Source organism: Apodemus sylvaticus, chromosome 4 (genome assembly GCF_947179515.1).
Source record: "Apodemus sylvaticus chromosome 4, mApoSyl1.1, whole genome shotgun sequence".
Classification (NCBI taxonomy): domain Eukaryota; kingdom Metazoa; phylum Chordata; class Mammalia; order Rodentia; family Muridae; genus Apodemus; species Apodemus sylvaticus.
In genome coordinates, this window is record NC_067475.1 from 103,160,232 (window position 1) to 103,176,201 (window position 15,970).

A 15,970-nucleotide genomic window follows, 5' to 3' on the forward strand; every position below is an offset into this window, starting at 1 on the left:
GATAGAATACTCTATTCACATATCTCATTAGCTTTGAACTTCTCTCTGCCCTTTTGCCCGCAAAGGACATGCTAAAACATGGTTCCTGTTTGCAGATTTGGCTCCTGGCTTTGTTCTAAGCTTGCTGACTCCAGCCTTCACATCCATGCCCTTAGTGCCAGAACTGATGGTAGAGTTCCAGTGGCATGGAGGAAAGTCCGCAGAAGATGCTGCAACTTACACACGATATCTACACAATAACACCAAGGTGCCCGGTAGCCATTAAAACCAGAAACTAACTCACCATGATCTCCATTGCGCTCCACCGGGAGGTGCCCCAGTACATGGCCATGCCTTGGTTGATCACGTGCGTCATGGCTCGAACGATTTCTACGGAAGCCCAAAGAGTGTTTCATGAACTCACCTACTGTACAGAGTTGTGATTCCTTCCTCTTTCCAGAATTTAGAAATTTAATGTGATTATTTGATTAGTATAATTACTCTCTCTCTGGTGACAGCATAACATTCACAATCAGTGGTTTGGAGGCTGGACAGTACTCTTAGGTAAACTGACACACATTTTCGGTTTTCAGCAATATTCAGCAGTATTAAAAATGTAATGGTCATTGCAGGTTCTTCCTTTACTAGGAAGATCGCTTGATGGTTCCTATTCTGATAACTGAAGCTGAGTTTCTGGTACGAAGTAAGAAGGGAGGAAGGTATTTGTTGTGACTGTAGAATGCAGGGTCATAGGATGAACGGCCTGTTTCTTCTGCATGGTGGATTTGCAGAACTGTTCCTTTCCCTCAATAGCCATTTAATAGAGATGACTCAATAACTGTGTCTAGCAGCAAGATAAACATATAAAATGCAGAACAAACAGCTGAGGCCGGGGGACTCGAAGCCCATTTTGACACACCCTGTCCTTGGCCACTTTGAACCAAACGCTGTTCTAGGACACCCATGTAATTGATCTCACCAGGGCCTGCTGGTGGGACCACCCTGTTTCCTCTCCCCAGAGCATGGAGCCAAGCTAATCCTCTTGGCACCAGCCAGATAGGAAGCATAAAGAGTTTCAAGTTTAAGTCAGCAAAATCCTTAGACAGCTTTTACAAAGCAAGTCAACTCCACTCCGAGGATGCCAGATCACTGGACATATTTCTAGGGTCAGGGTCTTAGACTTCTTTGTGTCCCAGTAATACCCTCAGATTAAGTGTCCTTCAGAAAGGAATCCTTGCTCAACTTAGATTTGGGGTAGATATGTTCTTTTTTTTTTCTTTTCTCTCTTTTCCCTGCCTCCTCTCATCTCTTTCTCTCCTTCTTCATTCTTGTTCTTTGAGACAGTGTCACTGTGAGGCCTTGCCTGGACAGGAAGTCACCTGTGTAGAACAGGGTGTATTTGAATTCACAGCAATGTTCCAGTCTCTGACTCCCAAGTGCTGTGATTACAACTGTATGCTGCTCTTCCTGGCTTGAGTAGATGTAGTCTTATTTGTATTTAAGTTGATAGGGGGGCAGGATTTAGATGGATGGAACTGTATTGGCTGGTTTTGTGTGTCAACTTGACCAGGCTGGAGTTATCCCAGAGAAAGGAGCTTCAGGTGAGGAAATGCCTCCCTAAGATCCAGCTGTAAGGCATTTTCTCAATTAGTGATCAAGGGTGGGAGGGCCCCTCAAGGGTGGTACCACCTCTGGGCTGGTAGTGTTGGGTTCTATAAGAAAGCAAACTGAATAAGGCAGTGGAAGCAAGCCAGTAAGGAACATCCCTCCATGGCCTCTGCATCAGCTCCTGCTTCCTGAGCTGCTTGAGTTCCAGTCCTGACTTCCTTTGGTGATCAACAGCAGTGTGGAAGTGTAAGCTGAATAAACCCTTTCCTCCCCAACTTACTTCTTGGTCATGATGTTTTGTGCAGGAATAGAAACCCTGATTAAGACAGGAGCCACGATTAGGATCATAGACTCTTTCTTTGTTGTTTGGCTTACATGTGTTATTTTAGTTTCCTTTGTTGATTTGTTTTGAAAATGGGGGTGTTTTTTATTCACTATCATCTAACAAAGAATTTGGTTTATTAGCTAAACACCTTTTCTTGTGATCATATATCTTATCGTAGCACCTAACTGTAAGGTTCATTTATCACTTATTAAATAAATGTGATAAAAATTGTAAGAAACCTTCCCTTCTTCTTTAAAGAGTGTACAAATGGAGATGATAAAAGTTTCTGGATTTGGGGGCCATTTTTTGCATCTTTGCCCTTGATTAGCCACCTGCATTATTGCAACAATCCCCTTCCTGTTCATAGCCTGTTTCTCCCAGAGCCGGGAGCTCATCTGGTCACCATGTTCTTTAGCTGCTTGCTGTTCTGGGAGCTGGACGTGCCGAGATGTGCCCAACATGTTGGTGGCGCTGAAGGGGTTCACAGAGAGCAAGCTGAAGTGAAAGGCTCCCCCACTGCTCTCTACTGACAGGGTGAAGAGGACAGAGAGGCTTTGTGGCCAGGCCATGTGAGTTACCAAAGCCTGGACCAGAGCAGTTAGGGTGGACATTGTGAGTTGTCCGAGACTCATTTGTTTACTTATTGAACACATTTGGTATACAGTTTCTAGACTTGGGGAGTTTGGGGTTGGATCGCAAGGGTGGAGAAATAAAGAAACGATTATGAAATATAAAGTATTATAGAAAAATATAAGTAGGGCCAGATCGGAAATGAAAGGGAAGATCTTCCAAGTTAGGGCTCACTTCCTGTCTCACTTCCTGTCATGTTGTATTATGTTGACGCACTGTAACAAGCGGACCATACAAAGCGTGGGAGAGTAACATTTTAGGATGAGGGAACGTGTGTAGGCCGTGCCCTCAGGACAGTGAATTCCTGTGATTGAAATGAAGCCAGGGAGCAGGAGCCCAGCATGGAAGGATGGGATTGAGATAAAGTTGCCAGAGGACAGCACACCAAACTGTGGGCTAAAGGGTGGACGGGGTTGTTGCCATGTTTAGGCAAGGGAATGGGAAAGACTGTCATGGGAGTTTGCATCTCAGAGTGCCATCCCTGTCTAAGTAATGAAGAATCAGTGGAACAGGAAGCCTCTGGGGACAATCTGTCGTGTTGCAAGAGTGCCCGGAGGAGGGTTTTGGTCATTAAGTGTGGCACATAGTGGACAGGAAGGAATCAAGGCCGTCTCCAGATCCCTGACTGTTTACAGCGAGGAGGGCAGTGGTAGAGAACCTTCTCTGGATGTGTGGAACTGGAGGGGATGTGGAGCCGCTGTGGCTGGATGCCTGAGGTGATGAGTGGCCACTGTGGGGACACTGGTGTGTGAAGGAGTGCAGCTCACTGCTGTGCTAAGTCGTCGCAGTGGAAGTCTGAAGAGAAAAAGAGAAGAGTTTTCATTGCCAGCATGCAGTCAGAGAGAGGACCCTGTGCCGTCAGCTGACTGACTAGGAGCCAGAGGAGAGGGACAATTTAGAGCCAAGAACAGAGGGTGCTTCAAGGAGGAGGCCCACAGTGGAACACAAGGAACAGTCACGTCAGAGGCTGCATACACACACACACACACACACACACACACACACACACACTGATTGCAGAGCAGGATGACAGCCATTTTAGTGTCACTGAAAGACCAAGGCCAGGCAGTCCTGAGGGAAGAATGGGGGGCAGACAGGTGTGGAGATCCTGCACAAACTCTTTCAGCAGGTTTCTGAAGGAAAGAAGCACAGAAACAGCAATCCAAGGAACGCCGGGAGAGTTCTTTTCAAAGTTGGAGAGGCGAGAGACTGTCTGGGAATCACTGAAGATGACCTAGAAGGAGGGTATCCCTGATGAGACCCCACTGTGAGACTGGGAAGGGAGGGGACAGAACACTGGGCTGTGAGGGAGGAGGCAGGTGCTTGGGGCTGGGGACCCCCACCAAGGACAGGGCCCAGCTGGGTTTGTGGGACTCGGTGGGAGACGACAGGGTCTTGTTTGATGCTGTCCTCTCAATGGACCGCGATAGGGTGTGGTAGTGAGAGGTGAGGCAGAGGTGCACAAACTTTACTTGCTGGCCACACCCTCTCTGTTGTGTGTGCCTCTGAAGAGAGGGCATGGAGGAAGAAGGGAAGCGGGTATCAGGGATTTTGTCTGTGGAGGAGGCTATTTAAAAAAAAAAATCCCCCGAATTTAGCTAACAGGCAATTACCTTATTGGTGACTGAGGTAGGATTTTACGTTTTTTACATAGTACTAACTTGTGGACACTAGAGGGCAGCATTGTTGAAAGAAAAAAATCCTGCCACATTGTTTTACTTGTGAATTATGGAAATTCATTTTATTTATTTTGACCTTAATAGAGAAAGCTAAGTGTAAGATTTTAAAAGAAAAGTGGTCATATTGTCTGTGTGTGTGTGTGTGTGTGTGTGTGTGTTTGTGCCTGGGCCATAGTAGCTGGTGGAGGTCATAGGTCTCTGTTCTTCCCTTCCACTACGTCTGAGTCCTATGGATAGAACTTGCAGTTTATCTACTGAGACATCTTGACAGCTCGGGGATGCTTTTAAAGGTTTACAATATCAACACATTGATTCTTAGTAGGGAAAGGCCAATAGAATGAATGTTTAAGGTTTATGTTTAAGTTTCATACTCTGAGAAAGAACACTCTGGAAATGCGGGAAAGCCTGCCTCCCCAGGACTGACCCTGGCTCTCCCTGTCAGGCTGAGGCCCTGGCATGAATATTTTAGAAACTTGGGCTAGTTGATTCTCATAATCAGCCTGGGGTAAGAAGCGCTGTACTTGTAGTTCTGGTCTCGAACCGCAGCTTCTAGGTAACAGCTGCAGTAGCAGCCAGGAACTGCTATGTGTACCCGCTGGAGTCCTGCCTTAAGACCGATGGACAGCAAATCCTGTGGTAGAGTCTCTGTGTTCCCTGAAGTCTGAGGACCGCTCACTGTGCACTTCCCAAGCCAGCCATCTCCATGGTGAAATCCTCCACACGCCTCTTCCACGGTCTTCTAGTCAACGTTTCCTGTATCCTTTGCTCTAGCTATTTGCCTTAGTGCTTACGTGAGTGGATAGTAAGAACTCACATGCACACCCGTGCACACCCGTGCACACCCGTGCACTGGCATGAATGAGATCGCCTGGAGAATCTGGTAGAAATACCTAGTTCTGAGTCTCGGCTTCCTTTAATGAGACTTTATGTCCTGCTTCTTCTTCCCATTTTTTCCTTTCTCCCTTTTTATTTTCTCCCTTCTGTCTCCAAGTAGTCTCTCTATGTAGCTCAGCCTGGCCTAGAACTTTGCAGGGAGGTAGCCCAGACTAGCTTCAAGTTTGTAGTCTTCCTGGCTCAGTTTCCTGGGTGCTTGGATTAATACATATGCATCTGATTACAGGTATGCCTGGTTTATGCATGTATCTATCTGTCTGTCCGTCTGTCCATCCGTCCGTCCGTCCATCTGTCCGTCCATCCATCCATCTATCTATCTATCTATCTATCTATCTATCTATCTATCTATCTATCATCTATCATCTATCTAAATGGTCACACGATTTTGTGAGGCCTTCCCAACCCTTCTCAGAATGAAATCATCCGTCTTTAACCCGATGATTCTCCCTGGGGCTCAGAGGCTACATGGAGCCTACCTTAATAAATTCTTCATGCCAGTTTTGCTTTCTAGGTATCTTATTTCCATCTCTATCATTAAGGTGATATCAATCCTGTAGAATCCATTCGCGGATGGTACAGATCATGCCCGTAGATGCTTTGAAGCGCCAACCTTTCCCTCACAGCCAGCGAGTGAGTGGAATGTAGCCTCGGTTCCTCCACAAAAGCCCAGCACCCACATTCTAGTACATTCTTTCTTCAGTGTTGGAGCTCATCTATGTTTAAAATATACACTTCATACCACAGAAGTTGATACAGATACTTGGAGTGAAAAATTTTGGATGATAAATTTTTAATTTTGGAATCAGATCTCACATAAAGATACACAGCTTACAAAGCCTGCCTTTGTTGCCTTCTACTGAATAAGAAACGGCCTGGATACCTTGAGAACCGAGCAGATGATAGTATCATATGAACAATAAGGCACGAGGAATAAGGACATAAATGTATAGAAATTAGTGTTTAGATTAAATACCATTACTCAAATGAGTCTGGACATAAGCCAGAAGTCTGAGAGACTGCACTGCAGTCTTCTTTGAATGGAGGTGAGGAACAGACTGGGAGTCCACTGTATTTGGACAGGACTAAAAGCTAGGATATTATGCTTGTGAAGTGCAGAGAGAAAATCCAAACTTACTGTGGTTAGTACTAATTATCTCTATATTGCTCATGCTTTATGTAAATGTGTATTTTATTTTTGTAATGGAAAAATGAAACTCATCATAGGGAAGGCTCTGTTTAAATACTATGTGTTTAATTCAATGCTGCCTTCAGAGCTAGAACGTGTTTGAACATTGGCAGTGTTAGATGGATTGATTTTAATGGTTTCTGAGGCCCTTCTATTTTTAAAGAAAATTTTAAAATCATTTTATTTGTTTACATTCCAGATGTTGCCCCTCCTTCCTGGTCCCCCTTCCACAGTCCCTCATCCCATTCCTCCTCTCCCTCGCCTCTGACAGGGTGCTCCATTGCCAGGCCTCCCCCTTCCCTGTGGCCTCAAGTCTCTCTCCAGATGAGGTGCATCTGGGAGTAGAGGCTCAGACCAGCCCGTGTATGTTCTTGGCTGGTGGCTCTGTTTCTGGGAAATCCCAGGGGTCCAGGTTAGTTGAGGCTGTTGGACTTCCTAAGGGGTCTCCCTTCCTTCAGTTTCTTCCATTCTTCCCCAAATTCAACCATAGGGGTTCCTGGCTTCAGACCAATGGTTAGGTGTAAGTGTCTGCTTCTGTCTCATTCAGCTGCTGCTAGGGCCTCTCAGAGGACAGCCATGCTAGGCTCCTGTCTGTCAGCACCATAGCATCAGTAATAGTGTCAGGCCTTGGTGCCCCCCATGCGTTGGGCCAGTCATTAGAGCACCTTTCCTTCAGTCTCTTCTCTATTTTTGTCCCTGCAGTTCTTTTAGACAGAAACAATTCTGGATCAGAAAATTTGACTGTGGGTTGGTAGCCCTGTCCCTTCACTCGAGACCCTGTCTATCTACTGGAGGTGGACTCTTCAAGTTTCCTGTCCCCATTGTTGGTCATTTTGGCTAAGGTCACCTTTATTGTGTCCTGAGAGTCTTTCATCTCCTGAGTTTCTGATACTTTCTAGAGGTTCCCTCCACATCCCATCTGTACTGGCTGGTTTTGTGTGTCAACTTGACACAAGCTGGAGTTATCCCAGAGAAAGGAACTTCAGGTGAGGAAATGCCTCCATGAGATCCAGCTTTAAGGCATTTTCTCAATGAGTGATCAAGGATGGGAGGGCCTACTGTGGGTGGTGCCATCCCTGGGCCTGTTAGTCTTGGGTTCTATAAGAGAGCAGGCTGAGCAAGCCAGGGGAAGCAAGCCAGCAAGAAAATCCCTCCATGGCCTCTGCATCAGCTCCTGCTTCCTGACCGGCTTGAGTTCCAGTCTTGGCTTCCTTTGGTGATGAGCAGCAGTGTGGAAGTCTAAGCTGAATAAGCCCTTTCCTCCCCAACTTGCTTCTTGGTCATGGTGCTTATGCAGAAATAGAAATCCTGACTAAGATAAATTGGTGTCAGCATAGTAGGGTATTCCTGTGACAACCTGACCATGTTTTGGGGAGGACTATGGAAGGACTTTGGAATGTTTTGCTAGAAGAACCATTTGGATGCTGAGAGCTATGTGGGATGTTCTGTGGGGTTTTGGATGATAATGTTGAGAACAGTACAGAAGATGGATGCCTGGCTTGTGAAATTTCAGAGCGAAGATTAAAGACTCTTATCAGGTAATTGCTGTTTTGATTGTGAAGATTCGTGGTTTTGGTTAGCTGGAGCTGAAGAATCAGCTGTGATTAACAGGATATCAAAACTACTAAAGTGAAGCCTTTGCATTACTGGGACAATTGATGCTGGTTAGCTGGAGCTAAGGAATTAGTGGTGATTTAGAAGAACCTAGCATCACTGAGGTGAAATCTTCTGGGAAGTGTTTTCTGAGAGCACAGAGGCTGTGTTCCAGAGATAGCCAAGGTTGTATCTTGTGCTGTGGCTGGACTTGGTAATGTATAAGTCATCCAGGTGGTACTGGTTTTGAAGGGGTCATGAAGAGCAACTGAGGCTTGGCACTGTGAGAGGCCTAAGAAGGCCATTGGTGAAGATACAGCCTCAGTTGCAATTGATGGCTCAGGACTGAAGGGGCCATGCAAAGGAGTTGAGTCTTGGCACCATGAAGAGAGCCTATGAGAGGCTATTGGTGAAGCCTGGTTACAGTGCTTTGGAGATGCCAGTACCATGAGATGACCACCAAGAACAGCAGCAGCAGTGGAGTACAGGCAGCTGGAGCCTAGAAGACAAGCTGTGTGCTACAAAGGGCAGAGCTGGAGAAGTGATCCAAGCCCTTGGAGGAGCCTAGAAGATTGTGAGTGGATCATAGACATTAGACAGTTGGAGTTTGATTTTACTTTTGATTGTGACTGTGCCCTCATATTTTTTCCTCTTGAAGGAAGAAGGTATATTAGTGGAGCCCACAGTTAAGAGACTTTTAGTTGTAAAAAGACTTTGGATTTTAAAAGAGATTGGATATTTTAAAGGAATTGAAATTTTAGTATGTAGGAATTTGCAAAGACTGTGGGACTTTTAAAGTTATTTAGACCTTGGGGAATGAATAAGAAAGTAAGGGCTGAGGCTTAATAGTGATGTGTTTGTCAAGTGGACAAGGGGTCAATTGTACTGGCTGGTTTTGTGTGTCAACTTGACACAGGCTGGAGTTCTCAGAGAAAGGAGCTTCAGTTGGGGAAGTGCTTCCATGAGATCCAGATATAAGGCATTTTCTCAATTAGTGATCAAGTAGGGAGGGCCCCTTGTGGGTGGTGCCATCCTTGGGCTGTTAGTCTTGGGTTCTATAAGAGAGCAGTCTGAGCAAGCCAGCAGAAGCAAGCCAGTAAGAAACATCCATCCCTCCATGGCCTCTGCATCAGCTCCTGCTTCCTGAGCTGCTTGAGTTCCAGTCCTGACTTCCTTTGGTGATGAACAGCAATGTGGAAGTGTAAGGTGAATTAAACCCTTTCCTCCCCAATTTGCTTCTTGGTCATGATGGTTGTGCAGGAACAGAAACCCCTTAGATACTATCCCTTGAGGTTGCATATTCCCATTCATTCTCCCGGCCCTCTAGGCATCTTCTCTGTCCCCTATACCTGATCCTGTTCTCTGTTCCCCTCCCCCTCCCCTTTCCCACCAGATCCCTCTCTCCCTCTGTCAGAGGCAAGGGCTCATATATACCTGTTTATATATATATATATATATATATATGCATGTATACATTATAGGCCAGGATGTGTATCTGAGGGAGTGTAGGTCTAAAGTCTAAACACCAAGAGAGGGTAATGGGTTGTGAGGAAGGGGAGAGTACAGGCAAAAGAACAGGAATCATGAAAGAGGATAGAAAACTAAATTATTTATATTTTTAACTAGTCTCAGGACCATTGTTCTTTTCTTTTGTGCTGGATGTGTGAAATTTGACCTTTTTATATATAGAAGTAGCAAAAATCATTTTGCATTCTAACACAATCCTGCATGAGTTAATCCTTTGAGGCAGTGGGTGTGGGAGTTGGGGGTTTATTTTTAATTCCACAGACATTAGTGGAGTAGGAAGTAGACATGAGTAGTCATTGGATAGATCTGTTCTACTGACCCACTTAGAAAAATGTTTTTTTTTTTAAATAAGTGTTTTGGGGAGAGGGATTTATAGCCTGTAATTTTCCCTTTCATTTAAAATTACCTTACGGGGATGGCCGGGAGAGGGGCAATGAGCAGGACGGAAAGTGAGTAAGTAAAAAGTAAATTTGAAAAACTAAAAAAATTAACAATATAGATGTAGTATACCTTTAAAAGTCTTGCAGTCTTTAAATACCTTAAAATTTTACTTTTTAAAAAAAGATACAAAGTCTTGAGGCTAGAGAAATGGCTCAGTGGCTAAAACCACGTGTTGCTCTTATAGAGGACCCAGGTTCAGTTCCCACTATCCATGTGGCAACTTCCAACTATTGGATAACTCTACTTCTAAAGAGTCTGACATCCTCTTCTGGCCTCTTTGGTTATGCCTCCCATAGGTAAAAAAAAATGAACAAAACCTTCCTTAAATTATTATATTGAAGTGTTAATGTAAATGTAAGTTGTATTGCTATAACTAAAGTAGGATTTCAAAGAAAAGAGGCAAGGCTTAGGGAGAGACTGGCCCTGGCATAAATGGAAGGAGGACTAGGTTTCATCAGAGAAGTGGTTAGGAATATGGGCAGAAAATGTGAGTCTAGAACTGGACACATTTATTATTTCAAACCAATTGTTTTATTTCTCTGTCTTTAGTTTCCTTGTTAAACTTCAGCGGCCAGTGCTTGTGGTTTCTTTGCAGCCTTGAGATTTCTCTTTGGATTTGTATGTTCATCATTTTCTGAACTGCAGATATGCCTATGCCTCTCTGCTCAGAGCTTGGAGCTAGAAGGCTGCCTTTTCTCATAGGATTAGAGCCTGCTCAGAAGTAGAGCGAGGTGTGCCCAGTACTGGCCCCAACTACTAGCATGAGAGCTGTTGATTGACCCGGGAGAACCTGGCTCCACGTTACAGGATTCAGGAGACCTTGATAACCGTGGCTTCCTATCTAGACCTTGCTTAGCTGCAGAACAGACTGATAATAATTAAGCAGTGTGTAATCTTTGTAATATTTTGCTCTCATTGATGCAGGACCAGGGATGCAGAAAGGCAAAATCACTTTGGCAAGGTTTCAGTATGCAGCCTTGATGTTCTCTCTCTCTCTCTCTCTCTCTCTCTCTCTCTCTCTCTCTGTGTGTGTGTGTGTGTTTGTGTGTGTTTGTGTTTGTGTGTATGCCTTGGTGTGGGAGCTAAATCTAAATGCAAAATTCATTTATGGCTCATATATATACCTCATATACATAAATAAAGGTAATTTCTACTATATGTATATATGTGTGTTTGTTTATTTATATATTTATTGAGACAGGGTTTCTTTATGTAGTATTGGGTGCTGTATGTCCTGGAACTCCCTCTGTAAACCAGGCTGGCCTCAGATTCAGAGATCCACCTGTTTCTGCCTCCTGTGTGCTGGGATTGAAAGTGTGCACAACCACACCTGGTTTACTTTATATAAAATACTGTTAGTATTTGAAGTGTACCTATATTTTTACTCTGGCCCACCACAGGAGGTCAGTGGTAGAATTTTTCTTTTATGGTGTTATGTCAGTGCTGAAACATTTGGATTTTGAAACATTTCTGATTTTAAATGTTTGAATTGGGGATTTTTTTCTTGTGTCTTTCTGGGACAGTGGTTCTCTAGGTAGCCCTGGCTTTCCTGGAACTTGCTCTGTGCATCTAGCTTTCCAATTCTTGGATTAAAGGTAGTGTGCCACCACTGTCACCTGCTGGATTAGCGTTGTCTAACCTACTGCCCGGAGACTGTCCGTGTGCTGTTCTGATCATAGAAGTTCAAACTTTGTGAAGTCCTAGGACCTTAGAATCCCATTTGTGAAACTTGCATCTAAGAAAAGCTCCTGAGGAAAGAGGCCGACTATGCAATGGCTTCTCTGGACAGACACAGGTTTCCCTGGGAACTCTGCTCTTTCCTGGCATACCACTCTACAGAAGGAGGCTCTGCAAAGCTGTGCATTTTGAGTGCTTCTTCCCTCTTTAGACACCTACCTGCTCTTTAATCCTAGCAAGAGAGTGACTTCCCATTTTACCTTTAGAGCTCACTTAAGACCAAGGCAGAGCTCACTAGCCTTCTTTCTTTCTTCCTTTCTTTCTTTCTTTCTTTCTTTCTTTCTTTCTTTCTTTCTTTCTTTCTTTCTTTCTTTCTTTCTTTCTTTCTTTCTTTCTTTCTTTCTTTCTTTCTTTCTCTCTCTTTCTCTCTTTCTTTGTTTTTTAAAGAATTAATTAATTTATTTATATTATCTGCATATATGTGTATGCATCACATAAGTGCTTGGTCCCCTGCACACCAGTAAAGAACATCAGATTCCCTGGAACCGGAGTTACGGCACCATATCTTCAGTCCCCAGACATCGCTTTCTTGCCTTTGAATTCTCCCCTTGACTGATGCTTTCCTGCAATAATGCCATGATTGCGTCTGCCCTTTCTACCGTCTCGTCTAGACTCATTGTTGTTTGCTGATGCTCTCCAAGGTGTGATTATGTAGGTGATGGATCAGAAGTTGCAGTTATCCATCAATACAAGCTTAAGCAGGAGCTGACAGTTTTCTAATACAACCTGGTCATTTCAAGTTTTGGAATGTAATTTCCGCATTTGCTTAACACTAAGTGGTAGAAACTAAAGAGTCATGTCTTGTCTCAGTAGAAGGAGAGAGTAGTCTTGATAAGTGTAGAGGCCAAAGCTGTTATCTAAGATGTCAAATGTGTTAGGATCAGGGAACAATGGAACAGATTCCAGTTAATTAAAGTTTGTTGGAGGCAAGGCAATGAATAAATAAAATTAAAGAGACAAACCTAAGTGAACTTAAAGTACTGGATTGTGAAGTTTTTCTAGATAAGTGATATATATCTTAACTTTTGGAGCCACAAGTTCTCTATTCTGTAGGTTAAGGGTGTTTCTCTACAAATCCTAGGATTTCCTTTGACAATCACTGGGTTACTAATGTCAACCTGTTATAAAAGAACATCCACAGTTTGAACATGGCTGTGCTGGTTAGGGTTTTTGTTGACTTGAGACAAGCTGGGGACTTCTGGAAAGAGAGAACTGAAGTCGAGAAAATGCTTGTATCACACTGGCCTGTAGACAGGTCTGTGGGGCTAATTAAACTTCTTTTCATTAATGATTGGTGTGGGAGGAGCCAGCCTGCGGAGGGTAGTGCCATTCCTGGGCAAACGTCCTGAGCTGTATAAGAAAGCGAGCTGAGCAAGTCAGTAATCCATATTCCTCCCCTGTCTCAGTTTGGGTTTCTCCTCGAGGTTCCGCCTTGAGTTTCCGCCCTGCCTTTCCTCAGGGATGGGCAATGACCCCTTTCCTCCCCAAGGTGCTCCTCAAGTCATGATGTAATCATAGTAGAAAGAAAACTAGGTCGACAGGCCTTCCCCGATCCCAGGTATCCCCCTGACAAAAGGAAAATACTGAAGCATGAAAAGAGGTGTTTTTTTTTTCTTCTAAAAATTTAAAGTTTTACACTTGCTATGTTTCTGACCTATAAGTTATTTTGGTGTATGGATGGTATAAAATAAAGACCTAGTTTCATTTATTTCTTCTTACCACAAAAAAAATAGTCATTTTCTCTTGGCTATTTTTTCTTTTTCTTTTTCCTTTCTTTGTTTCTTTTCAATTTAAGACAAGGTAGGGGTGATCTGGGAAGACAGCACTCCAGTTTCTAAAATGCCTCCATCAAATTGGCCAGTAGGCAAGCCTGTGGGGCATTTTTTTGATTAACGATTGATGTCAGAGGGCTCAGCCCATGTTCAGTTATTGTGTAGTGTGATGGATGTCTAACCTTTTGACAGTGTGGAGTTGTCATCTACAACATGTCATGGCTCTCCTGGGATAATGTGGCCTAGGGGCACAGGTTGGAAAAATGAAATGGCTATGCGTATTTATTTTACAGAACCAATCTCTTATAATTTCAGAAAATGGCTATGCGTATTTATTTCACAGAACCAATCTCTTATAATTTCAGAATAGCTAAATGTCTCTATCTCTTTACCTCTTGTATATCACCTTCTCTCATATGACTGTCTCTTGTATCTCCCCTTCTTATATATCAGGAAAACGACATAGGGTCATTCTGGTGTTTCACAACAACCATAATCAGCAACACAGAAAGATATAGAAGCTATTAATTCACATTTAACTATAAAATTAAAAAGATCTCAAGAAGATGATGTTAAGAATTACTAGGTTTGAGCAGGGCCAGAGTGAGTGGGGCCGGAGCTAGCAGAGGTCCTAAGTTCAATTCCCAGCAACCATATGATGGCTCATAACCATCTGCACAGCTACAGTGTATTCATATACATAAAATAAATAAATAAATCTTAAAAAAAGTATTACTAGGTTTTTTTTTAAATCTAACCTTCTTGAGCTTTGAGTTACAGCTTTTCTTATTAAAAAGTAAGGATACCTCTATCCTCTTGGTGTATTGATTAGGGGTTTTAATTCTAAATGTGTATGGAGGTTAGACTATCAAAAACTCAGTTGAATGTCCTTAAAACAAAAAGGTATTTATTCATGCTTGCCACTGGATGGTTCTTCTATCAATCTACTGAAGACTAACCTTTACCCCCGAGATCCATGCTATCTTTAAGGTGGTTTCTTTTGTGACATTAATACACTTCCCTATAGAATCTGAGGATGTTGTGCATGAACATATTCAACATGATCCTTTGGCTCATGATTCTAAGTAAAACTCTGAGATGCTTTCTGAGTGGGCTGCTTCAGTGACATGAACCAATGACTTGGAAGAATGGGAGTGGCAGGGAGATTGACTTATAACATACCCTGTAACTGAGGACCAGTCAGGGAAGAAGAGGCCAGCCTTCCTGTGGGTCAGTCTCAGGAATAGGTAATAACCTGAATACTGTGTACCAAGAAGGCAGTGTGGCTACTGGGTAGATAATCAACAATCCCCAAGAATTTTGGATTGCGTATTATTGGACACTCCAGGCAGGTGGGTCTCTCAGTCATGGGGCAGCAGAGGAACACGGACAGAGCTGACCTTATGGCTTGCCAGCCGGGCTATGTGCTGGGAGTTTTCCCAAATTTACTGTAGTTCTGTGAGGTGATGTTTTGAAGATATTTCCTCTGAATTGAAATATTACCTCCAGGTGGGAGGAAGGAAACTCAGAAGACTCTAGCAGCTAAGAAAATTTATAAAGCTCAGGAAGTTCATGAAACTTGTATGGCTTAGGAAGTCCCAGTAGTTACAATCCTGGTGATACCCTGTACCAAGTTCATATAAGTAGCAAATGTTTACTGGGGAGAAGGAAACTCTTCAGCAGAGCGGCTTGCAATTTGGAAAGAGAATTCCAGGGATTTAGCTTTCATGAGCTGTCACTTATGATGGGATGAACTTTTCTGTGATGCAGCTGCTTTTGAATTGCCCGTGCTCCTGTGAGTAAATCACTACCTGTATTCCTGTTAACTCATTGACTCACCCAGTTAGATTTGAGTGGAATAGTGTCTTGGTTCTGCCATCAGTGTGTTATCTGGGGTAAACAGATATCGCTTCTCATTTCCCCAGGGACAGTCAGTCACACAGCAGGTGGTAGCGCCACAATCTCATTTTGTGTTTGAAGAAATCAAGGCACAGAAGGATGAAGGCTCATTTCTGCTAGTTTTAAAATTTCCCTTTAACCTCCATGCTCAGAGAAATGAAACTATACACCCCACCATCTCTCTTCCCTTGTATGTGTGTTCCGTGCCCACTGTTTGGATTACATTCTTTGAGACAGAGTAGCAGCAGTATCTGAATCAACTGAAGAAAGAAGCCTTTGGGCACGGCAGAAATGTATTGGGCAAAATTCTTTTCCAAACATCCTTTGAGCTGCTAAAAAATAAATTTAGCCAGCTCCTCCAGTGCTGTATGACACTTAGTTTTATAATTGGGAGCCCCTGTCATTTCATTACAGCTAACTGGCTCAAGGCTTTAATATCCGATGTTTTAAGTTGTGTGAATGTCCTTCTCATTGGTCAGATAGATTGATGTGGATTCTTGACACATAGCTTCTTATTCTGTTATCCTGCCTGGAGCCTTTAATTCCATAACTGTCTGTGTATCTGCTTCTGGGGGACAGGCTTTTAACTATATTTTTAAAAGGCATGTTATCTTGTAGATCAAAGAATAAAGCAAACAACTTGGCAGAGATTGATCAGAGTAGGAAAAATATCAACTCTAATGAGATTTTTCTACTGGCA

At 43.3% G+C, this 15,970-nt stretch overlaps 1 protein-coding gene across 1 annotated transcript in view; it reads right to left on the minus strand.

Annotated features, from left to right (window-relative positions):
- The window catches only part of Kcnab1 (potassium voltage-gated channel subfamily A regulatory beta subunit 1), a 274,528-nt gene that overhangs the window by 19,875 nt on the left and 238,683 nt on the right, over window positions 1-15,970 (minus strand). Inside the window, exon 9 of the mRNA XM_052180406.1 lies at window positions 284-369. Coding sequence (XP_052036366.1) covers window positions 284-369 — 86 coding nt within the window. The remainder of the gene's footprint in view (window positions 1-283; window positions 370-15,970) is intronic.